Source organism: Schistocerca piceifrons, chromosome 2 (genome assembly GCF_021461385.2).
Source record: "Schistocerca piceifrons isolate TAMUIC-IGC-003096 chromosome 2, iqSchPice1.1, whole genome shotgun sequence".
In the NCBI taxonomy this organism is placed as follows: Eukaryota; Metazoa; Arthropoda; class Insecta; order Orthoptera; family Acrididae; genus Schistocerca; species Schistocerca piceifrons.
This window is the reverse complement of record NC_060139.1, coordinates 203,909,633-203,930,028: the sequence shown is the minus strand read 5'-3', so window position 1 is coordinate 203,930,028 and position 20,396 is coordinate 203,909,633. Positions and strand designations below refer to the sequence as shown.

Below are 20,396 nucleotides of genomic sequence, written 5' to 3'. Positions count from 1 at the left end.
CAGAGCACAATGACGACGCAGGTGAACTACAAGTTTTAATTATTGCAAGTTATTATTCAAGAAAGTTAAGCTTTGTGAAAGAAATGCCACTGGGTAATGAATGCCTGTACATTATTAGTTAACAGGACGACGGGGAATGTAGCCGACGACAATGCTGAGCTGCCGTTGTTGTTGCTGCTGCTGCTCGATGAGTAGAACCCCGAGTCGTCTCCAGAGCCACGGATAATTATGGGACAGGCTCTCCAGAGCCACGGATAATTATGGGACAGGCAATAGTTAGAATTGTAGCTTCCGCCGCCTTTTCACTCCTTCCGTGCGCCCACACTGGCGCGATCATAGCTGCACACCGCGTGTGAGGGAGCGCCCAACAAACGCTTCCGCACTCTTTCATGACAAACTGTTCTGCTTCCTCTCTGCTCAGGGATTTTCACCTGCCTCGAGATGACTGGGTGTTTGTGTTGTCCTCATTATTTCATCATCATTCATGCAAGTGGCAAGATTGGACTGAGAAAAGGTTGGAAATTTGTACGGGCGCTGATAACTCCGCAGCTGAGCGCCCCACAATCCAAACATCATCATCATCGTCATCATCATCCTCTCTGCTCGCAGCGCGGCAGAGACCAGGGGCGGTGGCGAGGGGGTGGCTGTGGGGGCTATAGCACCCCCTCCCAAATGGATTATCATATGACAATGGATAAAATGACTTAAGAAATCAGTGAATATATTATTCCAACAGATTTAATCATTTTTAATAATTATGTAGTAATATAGGTTGCAATGTATTTCAAACACATTTTAACAAAAGAATAAGAGCATCAAATAGCTTACTATCTAAACCAATAAATATCATTTACTTAAAATGGGCGTCTTATTATTTATTAATACACATTTTTTACCCTGAACTCCAAAACGGTTACCAAGAACTACTTTAAGCTAAACCAAATTTTACCAATTTGTCGGTTGTAGGACCCCAACTCTCCTTTTCTTAAGCGATATTCCATTCCCCCAAACCCCCTCCCCCTCCCCCTTTAACTCCACCCTTGACCGACTTCTAGAATCGCCCCTGACAGAGACCCTCCATACGCAAAGATAAACAACTTTGCTACTGCCATTTCATCGTTCCTATAGTTACATTAAAATTTTCTTGGATATATCCCTGAAATTTACAATACTTACATTGTAATTACAATGAATTATATACAGTCAGACGCATTGACTCGGCTGTCAATCCGAGAAGATTTTATCATCGAGATTCGCCTGTATTCTCATAAAAGACGCCTTTGTTTTAATAATTGCCATTCTAAAACGCTTATCATATCCGTGGCACTCTTTCCCCTACTTCACGATAACGCGAAAGGAGCTGCCCTTCTTTAACTATTTCGATGTCCTCTGTCAGTCCTACCTGGTGAGGATCCCATACAGCACAGCAGTACTCTAGCAGAAGACGAACAAACGTAGTGCAGGCAGTCTATTTAGTAGACCTGTTGCATTTTCTAAGTGTTCTGCCAATATAATGTATTCTTCGGTTTGCCCTCGCCACAACATTATCTGTGTGATCGGTCCCAATTAAGCTGTTCGGAGTTGTAATTTGTAAATATTTAGTCGAATTGACAGTCTGTAAATTTTTGTGATTTACCACGTAATCGAAATTTAAGAGATTCCTTTTTGTCCTCATGCGGAGGACCTCACATTTTAAAGACAATTGCCACTTTTCGCACCATTCATATATCGTATCTGACATTTTGCAACTGTTTTTGACCTTCTGATGACTTTATTAGACGCCAAATGACAGCATCCTCTGTAAATAATCTGAGGGCTCCTCAGATTAGCTCTTAAATCATTGATGCGGATTAAGAGCAGCAGAGGGCCTGTAACACTTCCTTGGATAAGGCCGGATTTTCCTTTGATTTTCCGTCCATTACTACGTACTGTGACCTTTCTGAGAGGAAATCACGGATCCAGTCGCACAACTGAGGCGATACTCCATGTGCACGCAATTTGATTACTCGGAATTTTATCAGGACTTCGAATCTGTGATCAAAATTGAAGAAATGATTTGATTTCTCTTTCTTCCTTCGTGGAAGGGATTGGACTGAACAGTAGCTCTGGCCGCACCACTGGCGATATCTCTGCTTACATAAATCACTGCGTTACAGCTGTTATCGCCGAGTTTCGACAGCGAGTCCAAAAACATGTGTACGTAACTTCTCTCGCAGTGTAGTGCGATCACCCGGCTGCAGTCTCCGCCTTGCTGCAGGACCACTAATGCTGTTGCCACAATGTAATTCCATCGTGTGACGAACGTAGTCCCAACACTTGCGTCTTAGTTCGTCGAAAAGGTCTTATCTCTTGGAACCCTGTTCTCTGCAGTAGGAAGTAGCAGCTCCGTATAAAGGAGACCACAGTTTCCGCCTCCGGCCACAATGATGAAGACTCTGGTGATCGTCCTGCTGTTGGCAGCCGCTGGATCCGGTAAGACAGACGAACGAGTCCTGCAATAGAGATATGCTGATTTTTCATGCTGTGGGAAGATCGGGTAGTGTCGAATAAGTAACATTTTGTCTCAATAATAGTATTTTATGTAGGTCGCATTGGAACATTCTTCACAAGAAACAACACTATGAAACGTTACTTAATAGAATTACAATACATTGTGTCAGAAGAATATACGTTTCTTGAATTGTTAATATTTCTTCTTCTCTTTGCATTTTGATAGTTTTAATTTTTGGAGAGCTAGATCGAAAAAGAAACTGTAATGTCTAAAACAAGGCATTTTTGTCGCAAAAAAGTGTTACTTGGGTTGTAAATGTTTATAAACTCGAACTTGTCCATCAGCTCACACAGTTTGTCAATGAATCTGCCAACTCGTTCTTTGCTGTAACCTGCTACTGCTCGCTGCAGGCTTGTGAACTGTCTTCAGCCTTTTAAGTCTTCATGTCTTTTCAGAAAGACATAGTAAAAGTCTTTACCCGCTTCCATTTTGTCTCGTTGAAACGATGATGTATTTTCAGTTGCTCTGCATATTTGTGCGCTAGATTTAAGAATTCGTCTTTAGTCGGTGGCACAAGCTGGCTCTCTAAATTTTTAAAATGATCATGCTACACTGTCTCCTGTTCGTCACTGAATGTTCTCTGGCATAAATGTTATTATTGCCTAAAACAGATTTCATAAAACCCTCTTTGCCTGTCACCTAATGTACTTCTTGGAACTGAACATTCCTCACTCGCTTCTCAGAATATTTCAAGAAGTTGGTCTTTTTCTACGGCTTTCTTCAAGTTGCTTTCATCTCATTTAAGTCAATACTTTTTCCTGTTAAAAAAGAATCAGAAAAGATTAAGATTATTCCATCTGCTTTATCCGGTACGACTAGAAAGTACTTTGTCCGATACAACCTGAATGTACCGCTGTGGTAGCTTCACGTTCCCATTGTTATTACTTGGGTTAGACATTGTCACAGCCTACAATATAGAGAATAACATGTTATTCCTAAAGATTCAATAAAATGTAACATTACTTACTTGTAAATAAAACACAACATTCTAAAATTAAATTTGTGCACCGAAAAATGTCTTGGTAACAGATAAATTGCCACTCCGAGACACCCTGTTGTTTTGATTCAAAATCGTGTGAGCGGTCTTGTTCCTCTGTAAATCTCTCCGCAATGGCACGACAGATTCTGTCACTAGCGTTAAAGATTAGAAACAAATGTTGTTCGATACAACTCTTATCCAGTAGTATCCCATCTTCTCCTACGGCGGTGGTTCCAAATCTGTCTGAGATCATCACCCCTAAATGGAATCAGATGTTAGCTAGTACCCCCTCCCCCCTCCCGCCTTGCCTTGACCCACATCATCATAATTAATCTTTGGAATGAAAAACAGTTTTATCCGAACAGTTCAATTTTCAAAATAACGAAATATGAATGATATTTAGTTTCTCTTGACGATTTGCTAAACCAGGAACTAATGAGTCAAAGAGGCAACTTCTATTGTTTATTTTTACCAACTATTTTTTTTTTCACGGAATGATGAAGCAATTGTCAGTGCATCACCCAGTGCTACCCACAACTCCTTGTCACAAAAGAAAGCTATCCACACTTGTAACAAAACACCACCTCCTTCCCTACCGACATTTGCTTCATCCACACCCTGCACACTACTTAAAATCAACCAAATTAAAATGTATGCTCAATAATTAGACCTGCTGTCTTTAAATCACTTGTTCGGTCTGCTTACTTCTGAACTGGCAGAAACTGGATGACTTTTGGCTGCCAGTGCTTTGGTCTCACAACTTCCACTGATAATAAAATAATAATAATACTGTGTAAGCCCTACAGCAGTGTGGTAACAAAGTTACAGTTGCGTTGTGCAGTCAGTTAGTTCGTTTATTGTTTCGAAAAGAATAATGATGCAATATTTAATCAACTGTGGGAAATGTCACAGATGTATGGTACAAACTACCAAGTATGTGCATGGGGGGTGTATTTTGAGAGGAAGATGTGGTTCATACAGTTGTGGTACAAAATATAATCCCCTCCACATTATGTCTCACGTTAATGAAAAAAATCTAATTATTGTAACTTTTATCATCAGCCTTACAGTCGTATGAAATAGTGAAAACATTAATGAATAATAAAAATGATTTAGAATATTGTACTTTACCCGTCAGGGAGTAATTAGCCTGTGTAGAACACTTCTACCCCAGCTTTTATGTGTCTACCGGAAATGTGGGAACATCCTGATCGTAATATCCCACAGATCTAGTGCTGTACGTGAAAAGGATCAGGTGGTCGTAAGATTCGTCTCCAGGTTATCGGAAAACCATTATCTCCTAATTAATGTGATTTTAATTTATAAAACCTTTAGGCGAAAGATTTACAACCTTAAATCAAATATATTGCATCGTTTATGAGACCGGCCGCTACCACAAACAATGTTTGTGTTCCACTTTTACTCCCTTGCCAATGAAGACTGTCGCAACAAATGCGAAGATAATAATGTCATTTGAGGAGTCACAAACAGAAGGTAATATACCGAAGACTATACAAAGAAAGTTAGAGAAAAGGTACGTGATTCACTGTTCAGAGTTAGAGGCTGGGTTCCAGAGGGGATATTTGCAATGAAAAGGCTAGTACAGAACTGCTGAAGATTAAAAGAAAGGGTCTTGACTGAGAATGAGACATAACTTCTTCAACTAAATGTCTTTTATTTCTTGACAGTAAAAACGATATTAGACTCGACGAAATATAGACAGTTCAGATGAGTGGTGTAATTCAGGTACTTAACTTCTTCTCATTCGATGTCCTGGAGTTCTTCACAGGATCAGGATGTGGACGTATGTCCACACAGCGTGCTAAGTAATTAACTAAAAGTTACTCCGATATACAGTTTGTGACATTTTATTATTCAGAGCGACGTAGGCGGTCCGTCGTGGATATCAGATCAACAGAGAATCCCGAATTCCACAACTCACGCTCTTATAGACATTTCCAAACAATTTCTTCATTGTTGATATTACAATTTTTAGATATTACAATTAAAAAACATTTCATCAAATTAATTTGAGATGAATACAGGCAGAAATTTTCGCTTTTATTCGTTTCACGCAGAAAACAGTGTTATCATTTGAATTTACATCAGCTATGCAGAACGAACAATGATCTTAACAGTTTCATTAATTACACAATGACAACAGTAAGCACAGTGTTTGTACCATTTTTTTTGATATACATTCGATTAGAACCATTGGCCAGTATTAAGAGGGGTTTTTTTTTTTTTTTTTTTTTTTTTTTTTTTTGCAAAGAAAGTATCTTTTGACGATTTGTTTACATGTACTGGGTTTCGTTATTTCGCAAAGTCTCATAATTAATTTGAAAATTAGTAAATTTGGTAACATAAATTAGTTACAAATGTGGACAATAATGGTTCTCATGTTATTTCAAACGTTGCTTCAGGTATTTTGGCCGACAAAACAAAAATGAGCAATGTGGTATAACCCGATTTCATTATTTCTTAATTAAACAGAATACGATACTTTGAGGCGTTCCTACCATTTGACCGAGTTTTATAGGTTTGATATGCTGGTGTTTCATAATCATTTACATATTACGTCATCCAAGAGGTAGAGCTTACTGGTACTGACATTATAATTATCTTTTTAATTGGAATCTGGGCGCTGACTTGCCGTCAATGAACTGAGAGTTGTGGTACCGATCTGTTCAATATGCTTTCCAAACTGGTCTGTTATGCTTCAGGTGCAGTATCATGAACTAATGCAGCTGCTAAAAAAACTATTGTAGGTCAGGACATCCGAATAATACAGAATACGATAGTTTGAGGCGTTCCTACCATTTGACCGAGTTTTATAGGTTTGATATGCTGGTGTTTCATAATCATTTACATATTACGTCATCCAAGAGGTAGAGCTTACTGGTACTGACATTATAATTATCTTTTTAATTGGAATCTGGGCGCTGACTTGCCGTCAATGAACTGAGAGTTGTGGTACCGATCTGTTCAATATGCTTTCCAAACTGGTCTGTTATGCTTCAGGTGCAGTATCATGAACTAATGCAGCTGCTAAAAAAACTATTGTAGGTCAGGACATCCGACGTATTGAATACGTACATTGGAACGAAACTGCGCTGGTAACTTCAGATACTGATGTGTCCAGCTCAAGACAAATCAAGTGACGGATAATATAGGGCTTAGTGCCAACTCTAATTTATTCATCCTTAATTCAGAAGCAAATATTCACAGCGCTTTAAAATATATGGAAATGAGACATCAAGAGAACGGAGAGTGGATCAACAACATCCACTATGCTGACGATGCGGTCGTAATCACTGACAACAAGATCACGTATAACAACTGACTGACGTAAAGGGAGAACACAGCCAATAAATGGATCACAATATCTATAGCAAGAATTTCGAGGGCCTTGAACTTAATTCGAAAAACTTTCTATGTGGAGCTGTACAACTGTAAGATACCGGTTTTCACTTGGAGTGATTTAGGAAAAAACGGAAAATTGGTTAATCCCTTGTCTAGGGTTCAGAGTGAGATTCTGTATTTTGCGTCGAACATGTTTAATTAGTTGCCTACACAGTTAACGCAAGAAAAACTGAAAACTTAGTAAAAGTTAAAAAAAAACTTCTTAACCAGTCCTGTAAATTATCGAATTAGTTAAATCCAGTGACTGAAAATGCCTTTTAACAGTGTGAGAATAAAACTGGCCTCTAACTAGAGCTCTATTCTTACGGAGTGTATGTAGCCTAAAATTTTATTCTTCTCGAGTTATGAGCGTACTTTACCAGTTACATTTTTTTTTACCATGCATTACTAGAATTTGAATGGAATGGACAGTGTCTTGAAAGGAGGATATAAGATGAACATCAACAAAAGCAAAACGAGGATAATGGAATGTAGTCGAATTAAGTCGGGTGATGCTGAGGGAATTAGATTAGGAAATGAGACACTTAAAGCAGTAAAGGAGTTTTGCTATTTGGGGAGCAAAATAACTGATGATGGTTGAAGTAGAGAGGATATAAAATGTAGGCTGGCAATGGCAAGGAAAGCGTTTCTGAAGAAGAGAAATTTGTTAACATCGAGTATAGATTTAAGTGTCAGGAAGTCATTTCTGAAAGTATTTGTATGGAGTGTAGCCATGTATGGAAGTGAAACATGGACGATAAATAGTTTGGACAAGAAGAGAATAGAAGCTTTCGAAATGTGGTGCTACAGAAGAATGCTGAAGATTAGATGGGTAGATCACATAACTAATGAGGAAGTATTGAATAGGATTGGGGAGAAGAGAAGTTTGTGGCACAACTTGACCAGAAGAAGGGATCGGTTGGTAGGACATGTTCTGAGGAATCAAGGGATCACCAATTTAGTATTGGAGGGCAGCGTAGAGGGAGACCAAGAGATGAATACACTAAGCAGATTCAGAAGGATGTAGGTTGCAGTAGGTACTGGGAGATGAAGAAGCTTGCACAGGATAGAGTAGCATGGAGAGCTGCATCAAACCAGTCTCAGGACTGAAGACCACAACAACAACAACAACAACTAGAATTTATTCTCATTTGCGAGTCCTGCGGTAATTTACATCATTTTTAAGATTCTGTATCTCAGTCGGCAAAAACGGAACCCTTACATAATCACTTCGTTACCCTAAACATGTTTGGGAGGTGACTATCAAAAGCTGTCAAGTTATGTGTAAAAGGCATGTTTGACCATGAGCTGCTTATATTTTAAACCCAAATATCAACGCCGACCTGTGTGGCCGAGCGGTTCTAGGCGCTTCAGTGCGAAACCACGCTGCTGCTATGGTCGCAGATTCGAATCTTGCCTCGGGCATGGATGTGTGTGATGTCCTTAGTTTAGTTAGGTTTATGTAGTTCTAAGGCTAGGGGACTGATGACCTCTGATGTTAAGTTCCATAGTTCTTAGAGACATTTGAACCATATATCAACCGGTTTCAGCCATGGATCATATTTACGCACACTATAGGGTCAAATACTTTAAGCCACCACATGACATTTGTCATTACATAAATAAAATGTAGAGCATGTCATGAATATCAATATATCTACACATTATTTAATTAATGACACATGTAATGTGCCACGACATGCCATTTGTCATTACTTAAATAAAGTGTAGAGCATGTCATGAATATCAATGTATCTACAAATTATTTAAGTAATGACAAATGTAATGTGGTGGTTTAAACCATTTTAGCCCTATAGTATCTGTGAAGATGGTCAGTGACTGAAAACGGTTGATATTTGGATTTAAAGTAAAAGCAGCTGATGGTCAAACATGCATTTTATACTTTGTTGCCTGTCTGTCTGTCCGTCTGTACGTCTATCCGACTGTTAAGACCCTGTTTTCTCAGGAATGGGTGGAAGTATCAAGTTGAAGTTCATGTCACATACTAAGGTCTACGGTCCTTGGGGGGAGAGTAAAATTTAAGGTTGTAAGTCAATGCAATCAAAAGATACGGCCATTTATGTCACATATTTCGATACTCGCAAACACATTCATCAAATAAAAGCATTTTTTTTGCCGTCAACTGCATACATTTAAATTTATTCTCGACTGGTTTAAATCATTTCAGTCATCATCACTGGAAGAAAAATTATATATCTTTTGGATCAAAAATGCATGTTTCTCATAGAAGACACATTACCATACTAAACGAAGCGATGAAAATCTGGGGAATGTAAAATAATCATAATTTGGCAGTATCTTGAGAAACACAGGCAGTTTGTCATCGTTATATTTGGTACGCTAATGTGTTTTCTTTGAGAAGCAAGCCTATTTTATGCAACAGATGTATAACTATTCTTCCAGTGATGAAATAAATTTAAATACATACACCTGACAGCAAAAAAGTGCTGTTCTTTAAACATTTACAGCTGCAGTTAATTACTTACACAAACTGTTAGTCACTCAACATTTAGGTTTCACAGTACAAGTAAAGGATAAGATACTAAAATTGTTAATTTGTTATTATATCAAATAAAGATTTTAAACATGGCTGAAACAGCTACTGTTGAAATTCTTCACGGTAAATGATAACAGCCAAACAGTTGCAGGATAAAGTTTTATTAAAATTCTTGGCCACAGTTTCGGTATATCTAAATATACCTTCATCAGAAGCAAAATACACTAAAATCACATTCTGCACTGGAGATACATAAAAGAATTGTGCCAAAGGCGTCGTCAGTAGTTAAAACATCATCTTCATGTATACAACATAATTATAGACAGAGGGTTGATGCGAACACAGCATAGCATCATTATGTCGCCTGTGAGCTGGATAGATAGTGATGCTATGCTATGTTCGCATCAACCCTCTGTCTATAATTATGTTGTATAAATGGAGATGATGTTTTAACTACTGACGACGCCTTTGGCACAATTCTTTTATGTATCTCCAGTGCAGAATGTGATTTTAATGTGTTTTACTTCTGATGAAGGTATATTTAGATATACCGAAACTGTGGTCAAGAATTTTAATAAATATTTATCCTGCAACTGTGGCTGTTATCATTTACCGTGAAGATATCAAATAAAACATATTTTTTTGCCATTTGTTATCGGCCTATCAGTCTGCCTGTTTTTTAAAACCCTTTTTTCTCAACAACAGGTAGAGATATCGAGTTGAAATTTAAGTCAGATACCAAGGTCTCAAGATCGGGTAGAAGTACCACACTGAAATTTATGCCGAGCACTAAGGTCTACGGCGTCTTGGCAGAATAAGTAATTTAAGCTTCTGAGTCAATGAAATGGAAAAGATACGTCGGCCCTGGTTGCCCAGCAGTAAAGCGCGTGCTTGGAAACCGAGAGGTCGCGTAATCGAATCTCGGTCGGACCGTGGATTCTTCAGTTTCCTTTTTAACCGAGCCTTCACCTCTCAACGGCGTGAGGAGTCTCCAGAAACAAGACGTCATTCCAATTGCAGGTAAAAATGTAGGTCCACTTTCCTCAGTTGAATAACTGGGGTGGGTTAGGAACATGCAAGTCGTCGAAGTGGCGTCCAGTAGAAAGATTTGCACCGAACCATTGTGTCATACGAAGCTGTTAGTATTTTTAACCGAGCCTTCACCTCTCAACGGCGTGAGGAGTCTCCAGAAACAAGACGTCATTCCAATTGCAGGTAAAAATGTAGGTCCACTTTCCTCAGTTGAATAACTGGGGTGGGTTAGGAACATGCAAGTCGTCGAAGTGGCGTCCAGTAGAAAGATTTGCACCGAACCATTGTGTCATACGAAGCTGTTAGTATTATCTATACACGTAAGTAAGTTTACACAGAACGCTAAGAGCAAGAATTCTGCTCGCATTTTTCCGATTTTTTTGCATATGATGTCGGCGTATGGGGATCTTTTGACTCTTTCTTTCTTTGAAGTAGCCGTTTTATGCTATGTAGGTTTTGTCCGCTCTTCATCGCGAAGAAATTGACTGACTCGCACCACATCGTTCGCAGTGGTTACTTTAAATGATAGCATACAATGTTCTCAGGTAAATATTAATCCAATTGTAGTATGGTAACGCAGTTCGTGCGAACAGAGCAGAACACTCGTACACCCTGGAGGGAAAATCCGAGAGAGGGGAAGATATTTGTAGTGTAGCCGATGAGCAAAGGGGTTAGAGGCGGTATGAGAATAAATAGGAACGTGTAAGCGGATTTGTTTTACAAGCATAGCCTGTAAGTTCCCTACTAAGTGTTTCTGTGTGAAATTTAGCCCAAAGTCTATAATAAAATCTACTTATTACCAAAACTATGTACCCACAAACTGTTAGCCAACTAAAGTTCGTGTGCTAACTTTTTACTAAACAGAACCTAATTTGAATTGAACTGTAACTGGTCTGAGTACAACTTGTCTTTATATTAAATGTGGCACTGAAGTAAAACAATTATCTGGCCGTAATCTAAATTTCTACTTACCTTGCGTCTTGATAACATTGTTCCAGATTTCTCGAAAGAACAACAGCAAACATCAAGCAGCAAGCAGGCAGTGGCTAAGCTGGATTTCTATTTTTAAATAAAATTTCTAAACAGTATTCAAACTGTTGCATGCCATGTGGCGCAATGTGGTAATGTGTAATGATAAAAAATGGGATGAGGAGAGTAACTATTCCTATGAAATGATATCCCAACTTAACTATTCAAAAACACAGAGTAAAGCTTCGCGTTATCTTCACACACATTGGTCTGAACAATACTATGCTTAAAAAAAAAGTGAGTGTTTTAAAAAGGGTATAATGTTAACAGGGAATTTCTAAAAAAACAAAACAGCTTCATCAGTTGCGGTGTTAATGCATGACTCAGGGAAGTGCGGTGGTCTACCTCTGAGCATGTGAACAAAGTTCTCTTGACAAAGTAAAAAAAAAAAATTTCTAGGTTTATATTCTTTTCGCCTTTTAATAGATACATCATATTCATCCTTGCTGTTCTTTACAATAAACTTTCTTCATCTGACAGATACAATCACAAGCTAACACAGCACTCCTGAATACGTCCATCACCTACCACACTTCAACTAAGAATGTATTACACTGCACAGAGGCGAAGACTGTGCCACAACACGACCAGCGACTGTTTAACAGTAACATAACTTGCTCTCTCTGATATGCACATCAATGATTACAAAAATCGAAATGACATGCCCACCTTAGGAGTTTTGCGATACATATAGTTAGGTCGTAAACAATAGCTGTACTGTTAACAATACTTTCACAGATTTTTCGGTTAATTGCAGACACAAATGCTCACGACGAATTACACAATTAATCGTTTGACTTAATAGAATCGATCATTTACTGTCACTTCTTCGACGCAGAACTTCTTCCTGAAGCAGTACATGTTTTAGGCTATAAGCGCAATTATTTATTTTCTACCGGTTTCGGTACGTAGTACCATCTTCAGCCCATCCCCTGGCATACAGTCGTCAAGTTCGCATTCTAAGTGTCAAACTTTCTTTTGCTTGTGACTTTGTCCTTCATCGGCGCGGGGTCGACATGGTTAGTGACGTGGCATAGTAAATTTAAGGGATGGCCTAATGCCCCTCCTCTGGCCACACCCCGTTAGGTCTTGGGACGCAGTATGTGTATCCGATTTGTCTGCGTATAGTGTTATTGACGTGAAAGTGAGCGAAAGTCTTCTGAATTTTTTTTTGCGAATCATGTAACTGGTATTCACTTAGTGGGATGTGGAAAACCACCTGGCTGGCACACAGACCACTGTCGTTAATCAGCCGGGCGGATTCGATCTGGGGCCGGCGCACCAGCATTTTCCGGAAGCGGCATTTTTTTTTTTTAAGGAATAAGGGCATGCAGGGGGGAGGGCAGAGTGGGCAGGGGTCGCAATACGAGGCCTAGCCACAGTGTCCCCTTCGCCATCAAGGTATTATAGAGAGAAAGTGTAAGAGGATATTGGAAGGGTAATGCAGTATGTAAAGGGAGACGATAATCTAATAGTCATGGGAGACTGGAATGCAGTTGTAGGGGAAGGAATAGAAGAAAAGATTACTGGAGAATATAGACTTCGGACAAGGAATGAGGGAGGAGAAAGACTAATTGAGTTCTGTAACGAGTTTCAGCTAGTAATAGCGAATACTCTCTTCAAGAATATCAAAGGGAGGAGGTATACTTGGAAAACGCCGGGTGGTACAGGAAGATTTCAGTTAGATTACGTCATGGTCAGACGGAGGTTCCGAAATTAGATACTGGATTGTAAGGCGTACCCAGGAGCAGACGTAGACTCAGATCACAATATAGTAGTGATGGAGAGTAGGCTGAAGTTTAAGATATTAGTCAGGAAGAATCAGTAAGCAAAGAAATGGGATACAGAATTACTAAGGAATGACGAGATACGCTTGAGGTTCTCTAAGGCTATAGGTACAGCAATAATGAATAGCTCAGTAGGTAGTACAGTCGAAGAGGAGTGAACACCTCTAAAAAGGGCCATCACAGAAGTTGGGAAGGAAAATATAGGTACAAAGAAGGTAACTGTGAAGAAACCATGGGTAAAAGAAGAAATACTTCAATTGATCGATGAAAGGAGGAAGTACAAAAATGTTCAGGGAAACTCAGGAATAAAGAAATACAAATTGCTGAGGAACGAAATAAATAGGAAGTGTAGGTAAGCTAAGACGAAATGGCTGCAGGAAAAATGTGAAGAAATCGAAAAAGAAATGATAGTCGGAAGGACAGACTCAGCATACAGGGAAGTCAAAACAGCCTTCGGTGACATTAAAAGCAAGGTTGGTAACATTAAGAGTGCAAAGGGAATTCCACTGTTAAATGCAGAGGAGAAAGAGGATAGGTGGAGCGAATACATTGAAAGCCTCTATGAGGGGGACGATTTGTATGATGTGATAGAACAGGAAACAGGTGTCGATTTATAAGAGAAAGGGGATCCAGTGCTAGAATCAGAATTTAAAGGAGCTTTGGAGGATTTAAGATCAAATAAGCCAGAAGGGACAGATAACATTCCGTCAGAATTTCTAAAATTATTGGGGGAAGGGGCAACGAAAAGACTATTCGCGTTGGTATGTAGATTGTATGAGTCTGGCGACGTACCATCTGGCTTTCGGAAAATCATCATACACAATTCCGAAGACTGCAAGAGCTGACAAGTGCGAGAATCATCGCACAATCAGCTTGACAGCTCACGCATCCAAATTGCTGACTTGAATAATACACAGAAAAATGAAAAAGAAAATTTAGGATACGCCAGATAACGATCAATTGGCTTTAGGAAAGGTAACGGCACGAGACTGTCAATTCTGAGGCAGCGGTTGATAATGGAAGCAAGGCTAAAGAAAAATCAAGACACGTTCATAGGATATCGAACCGGAAAAAACCTTCGACAGTGTAAAATACTGCAAGATGTTCGAAATTCTGAGAAAAATAAGGGTAAGCCGTAGGGAGAGACGGGTAAAATACTATATGTACAAGAGCCAAGAGGGAATAATAAGAGTGGACGACCAAAATAAAAGAAATGGTCAGGATTGGAATTAAAATTCAAGGAGAAAGAATATTAATGTTACGATTCGCTGATGACATATCCTGAGTGAAAGTGAAGAAGAATTACATAATCTGCTGAACGGAATGAACCACCTAATGAGTACAGAATATAGATTGAGAGTAAATCGAAGAAAGACGAAAGTAATGAGAAGTAACAGAAATGAGAACAACGAGAAACTTAACATCAGGCTTGACGGTCACGAAGCAGATGAAGTTAACGAATCCTGCTACCTAGGCAGTACAATAACCAATGCCAGACGGAGTAAGGAGGATATCAAAAGCAGACTAGCAATGGCAAAAAGGACATTCGTGACCAAGAGCAGTCTACTAGTATCAAATGTAGGCCTTAATTTGAGGAAGAAATTTTTGAGAACGTACAAATGGAGTTCAGCATTGTATTGTAGTGAAACATGGACTGTGGGAAAACCGGAACAGAGGAGAATCCAAACATCTGAGATGTGGTGCTACGGGCGAATCTTGAAAATTAGGTAAGGAGTGAGGAGCTTCTGTGCAGAATCGGAGAGGAAAGGAATTTGTGGAAAACACTGGTAAGCAGAAGGGACATGGTGACAGGACATCTGTTAAGACATGAGGGATTGATTTCCATGGTAACAGAGGGAAATGTAGAGGGCAAATATTGTAGAGGAAGAGAGAGATTGGAATACATCCAGCAAGTAACTGAGGACGTGGGTTGCAAGTGCTGCTCTGAGATGAAGAGGTTGGCACAGGAGAGGAATTCGTGGTGGGTCGCATCAAACCAGTCAGAAGACTGATGACACAAAAAAAAAATCAGTATTTTATTTTTCACATTAACAAAGTCGAATTTACGTTATTCGCACCTATTATACAAAAATACGTCCGATCACATCGGAGGCAAGCTTACGACTTTCACACTCTGCGGAAAATAACAATATTCCAAAGGGTTTACAATTTTTCTTAACAAATGAATTCCTGAAGTTAAAATCTTCTGGGTTATTAGGCCGCGTCATATTTCTACTAAAATGATCGACGTCTCGACCCCTCTGCTGGGATCTTCCTCAGGATCTTATGGTGTCCACTACTGCTAAAACACTGTTCTAGCAGTAGTGGACACCATAAGATCCTCATGAAGATCCCAGCAGAGGGGTTGAAACGTCGATCATTTTAGTAGAAATATGACGCGGCCTAATAACCCAGAAGTTTTAACTTCAGTGACAACGGTCACGAAAGCCTGCAGAATTACGTAAATGAATTCCTAATAGTTTTCGTTACATTATTAGTCTCGATTATTATTTCATAAATGAATCCAGAAATAAACGTAGTAAACGGTACAGGATTGCGTAATTATAATTGATAATAGAAATTTTAAGTGTGCAAGTAATTCGTAATTTCAAATGTTTCTAAAAAAATAATTTTAACTCTACATTCAGAAGTAGTACTTATAGGTTAAAATATCGAAACTAAAATATTTTATAAAGTAATTCCTTTTCATAAATTTTAGCTTGAAATATAACTTCCTGTGTATGAAATTATATGGCCGCGCGGGATAAGCCGAGCGGTCTGGGCGCTGCAGTCATGGACTGTGCGGCTGGTCCCGGCGGAGATTCGAGTCCTCCCTCGGGCATGGGTGTGTGTGTGTTTGTCGTTAAGATAATTTAGGTTAAGTAGTGTGTAAGCTTAGGGACTGATGACCTTAGCAGTTAAGTCCCATTAGATTTGACAGACATTTGAACATTTGAAAATTATATGAAAGTTTTCAAAAAAACGACTGAAATAGTACTGAACTGTCCAAAATTCGAAAAATAATAGTGGTATCGACAACTACTATTGAGGAAAAGTAATGCTAGAGGAGGATGTCTCGCTACGTGCTTATCACTTAAAGATTTCATTGTATGCTCAGTAACGTATAAATAGTTGATCGCTTAGTGAGAAGTGTGCTCTTGCAGCAACAGTGGCGCAGTACGCACGATACGAGGAGGTGGTGCGCAACCCCAAGGAAACGGACCTGCTGTACGGCTCCACCTTAGGACCTCGCAACGAGACGTGGTACTTCACCACCGCAGCCACCCTAACGTCCATCATCATCCCATCGCAGATCAGCTTCTGCGGCTCAGGTAAGCTACTGACTTCAAAGCTCCTTAAAAGCATTCGGTTGTTATGAGCCTGGTTGCACAGTGATTAAGCACCAGACAAGAGGTCCAAAGATTTGGTGTTCGACACCCGGACAGTACATTTAAGGCCTCTATGAGGGGGAAGACTTGTCTGATGACGTGATGGCCGGCCGAAGTGGCCGTGCGGTTAAAAGGCGCTGCAGTCTGGAACCGCAAGACCGCTACTGTCGCAGGTTCGAATCCTGCCTCGGGCATGGATGTTTGTGACGTCCTTAGGTTAGTTAGGTTTAACTAGTTCTAAGTTCTAGGGGACTAATGACCTCAGCAGTTGAGTCCCATAGTGCTCAGAGCCATTTGAACCATTTTTTTGTTGACGTGATGGAAGAAGAAACAGGAGTTGAGAGGGAAAAGATAGGTGATCCAATATTAGAAGCAGAATTTAAAAGAGCTTTAGACTGTTAAAGATAAAATAAGGCAGACAGGGTAGATAACATTACACTGGAATTCCTAAAATCATTTGTACAAGGTATGACACTGGCGATATACCATCAGCCTTTCGGGAAAACATCATCCACACAATTACGAATTTAGCAAAAGCCGACAAGTGCGAGAATTATTAACTGATCACTCAAGTTGCTGACTAGAATGATGTATAGAACAATGGAACAGAGAATTATGGGTCTGTTAGACGACGATCAGTTTGGATTTAGGAAAGCTAAAGGCACTAGGAAGGCAGTTTGGAAGTTGCGATTGATAATGGAAGCAAGACTGAAGAGAAATCAAGACACGTTAATAGGATTTGTCGACATAGAAAAGGCGTTCGACAATGTCAAATGGTGCAGTATGTTCTAAATTATGAGAAAAATCAAGGTAGATTATAGGAAAAGACAGGTAATATATAATATGTACAAGGTCCAAGGGGGACCAATAAGAGTGGAAGACCAAGAACGAAGTGCTCGGATTAAAAATGGTCTAGCACAGGGAAGTAGTCCCTCGCTCCCGCTGTTGAACCAATACATCGAAGAAGCGAACAAAAAAAAGGTTCAAGAGTGGAATTAAAATTCAGGTTGAAAGGATATCAGAAACAATTTTCGCTGCCGGCATTGCTGTCATGAGGGAAAGTGAATCTGGATCTGTTGAATGGAGTGAACAATCTAATGAGTACGGAATATGGATTGAGAGTAAATCGAAGAAAGACGAAAATAATGGGAAGTAGCAGACATGAAAAGAGCGAGAAACTTAACATCAGAATTGGAGATCAAGTAGTTAAGGAATACTGCTGCCTAGGCAGCGGAATAACGCATGACCGACGGAGCAGGGAGGACATAAACAGCAGACTAGCACTGGCAAAAAGAACATTCCTCGCCAAAAGACGTCTGTTAGTATCAAACATAGATCTTAATTTGAGGAATAAATTTGTGAGAATGTTCCTTTGGTAGTGAAACATGGACTGTAGGAAAAACCGGAGCAAAAGAGAATCGAAGCATTTGAAATGTGGCGCTAGAAACGGAAGTTGAAAATTAAAAGGACTGGTAAGTAAGAAATGAGAAGGTTCTCTCTAGAACCGGCGACGAAAGGAATACAAAGGTAACATTGACAAGAAGAAGGGACTGGTTGAACAGGATGATAGGACATCTGTTGAGATATCATGGAGTAAATTCGATGGCATCAGAGGAAGCTGTAGAAAGTAAAAGATGCAGACTGGAATACATCTAGCAAATAATTGAGGACGTAGTTTGCAAGTGCTATTCAGAACTGAAAATGTTGGCACAGGAAAGGAATTCATGGCAGGCCGCATCAAACCGGTCAGGAGACTGATGGAAAAAAAATCTATTTTTTTGTCTCACGTACGAGGCACGGGATGTACGACTGCTAAAAGGTGTCTGTGAGCGCTGCAATTAGTCTAACCTTGTCTTCGCGATCCCTACGGGCTCGAAATGTACACGGTGGTAGCATACTCCTGTATTCATCACTCAAAGTTGGTTCTTGAACGTTTGCAAGCAGGCTATTACGGAACAATTTGCGCCTGTTTTCAAGCGTTGGCAGTTGTTTTTTTAGCTTCCCTATCACCCTGTGTTAAAAAAAAACTGCGACTATTCGTGTTGTTTCTTTTTCCAGGTCCATTGGCGAATGGAATGTACGACGAGGCGGTTGACCTTTTCGTGTACGAGACGAAACTCGCGAGCAGTGCGGCCGCGGTGCAGACGTACTTGGTAGCGTCTGGCTCCTTCACGGGCGCCGTCGGCTACGGCCAGGAGCTGGACATCCCGCTATGGAACTCCACACTCAGTCGTGCTCCACGTGTCCTGAGTTACATCAACCCCAGCAGCGGCTACAAGTACACGCTCAACATCGTCTTCAAGACGACCGGCATATACCCGTGGTACACGACGAGGTCTCTGTCCACCTACTCCATCGTCCATGCTGGGACGAATGTAGCTGGTATTGCTATCGGACTGTCGTACGCTCTTGGCTAAAGGGCCATGCCAAATCAGGCCGTTACAGTTGTCAAAAACTCTGATAATAAATTGAAGCTGAGCTGCAGACCAAGACAGCAGGCATATTTCGATTGTTTTGTGTAAGCATTAAGTCTGCTGACCATGCTGTTTCATGTAGGAAACTCAAAGGGAACTCCCTTTTCTATCTGTACTTCATTAAAAGTTGGTTCGCAAAAATCTTACTTTGTGTTCTGTTATATCGACAGCAAATTTCGCCGAAGTGGAAAATAAATATACGAACAGCTACAACAAAGTTGTTCGCTGAATATGGTAGTACACATATTTCACTAATTTTCTGTAATCCATCCTGAACAACAACAAACAACCATAGAAAAGATTTGTTGTTTCGGAGATATTTGCAGTAGCTTAGAGCCATTTTCTACATATACACATCAAAAAAGTTTTGCATCACCTCGGTTCCGAGTGTTCCGGAACCTGCACAGAATATTGGAATAGAAATCAACATAAAGATCATTTCCGCCCTTTTTATTGCTCATGAAAACACACACTGCATGTTGTACCACCATACAGCGAGACCTTTAGAGGTTGTGGCCCGGATTGCTGTACACACCGGTGCCTCTAATATCCAGTAGCATGTCCTCTTGCATTGATGCATGCCTGCATTCGTTGTGGCATACTATCCACAAGTTCATCAAGGCAATGTTGGTCCAGATTGTCCCACTCCTCAACGGCGATTCGGCGTAGATCACTCAGAGTGGTTGGTGGTTCACGTCGTCCGTAAACAGCTCTTTTCAATCTATCCCAGGCATGTTCAATAGGGTTCATGTCTGAAGAACATGCTGACCAGGGCCGGCCGGAGTGGCCGAGCGGTTAAAGGCGCTACAGTCTGGAACCGCACGACCGCTACGGTCGCAGGTTCGAATCCTGCCTCGGGGATGTGCTCGATGGGGGCCCGATTTGTCGTCCATGAAGACGAATGCCTCTCCAATATGCTGCCGATATGTTGCACAATCTGTCGGAGAATGGCATTCACGCATCGTACGGCCGTTACGGCGCCTTCCATGACCACCAGCGACGTACGTCGGCCCCAGATAATGCCACCCCAAAACAACAGGAAACCTCCACCTTGCTGCACTCGCTGAACAGTGTGTCTACGGCGTTCTCCTGACCAGCTTGCTCCCAAACACGTCTCTGAAAATTGCCTGGTTGAAGGCATATGCGACACTCATCGGTGAAGAGAACGTGATGCCAATCCTGAGAGGTCCATTCGGCATGTTTTTGGCCCTATCTGTACCGTGCTGCATGGTGTC

The 20,396-nt window shown here is 40.4% G+C and overlaps 1 protein-coding gene across 1 annotated transcript; it reads left to right on the top strand.

Annotated features, from left to right (window-relative positions):
• The first annotated feature begins 2,193 nt into the window (after positions 1–2,193).
• LOC124777041 lies at positions 2,194–19,398 on the top strand. Its single transcript, XM_047252307.1, has 3 exons — positions 2,194–2,472; positions 16,463–16,630; positions 18,746–19,398. The coding sequence occupies exons 1-3, from the start codon at positions 2,424–2,426 to the stop codon at positions 19,102–19,104; spliced, it is 576 nt and encodes a 191-aa protein (XP_047108263.1). The 5' UTR covers positions 2,194–2,423; the 3' UTR covers positions 19,105–19,398.
• Positions 19,399–20,396: the final 998 nt, after the last annotated feature.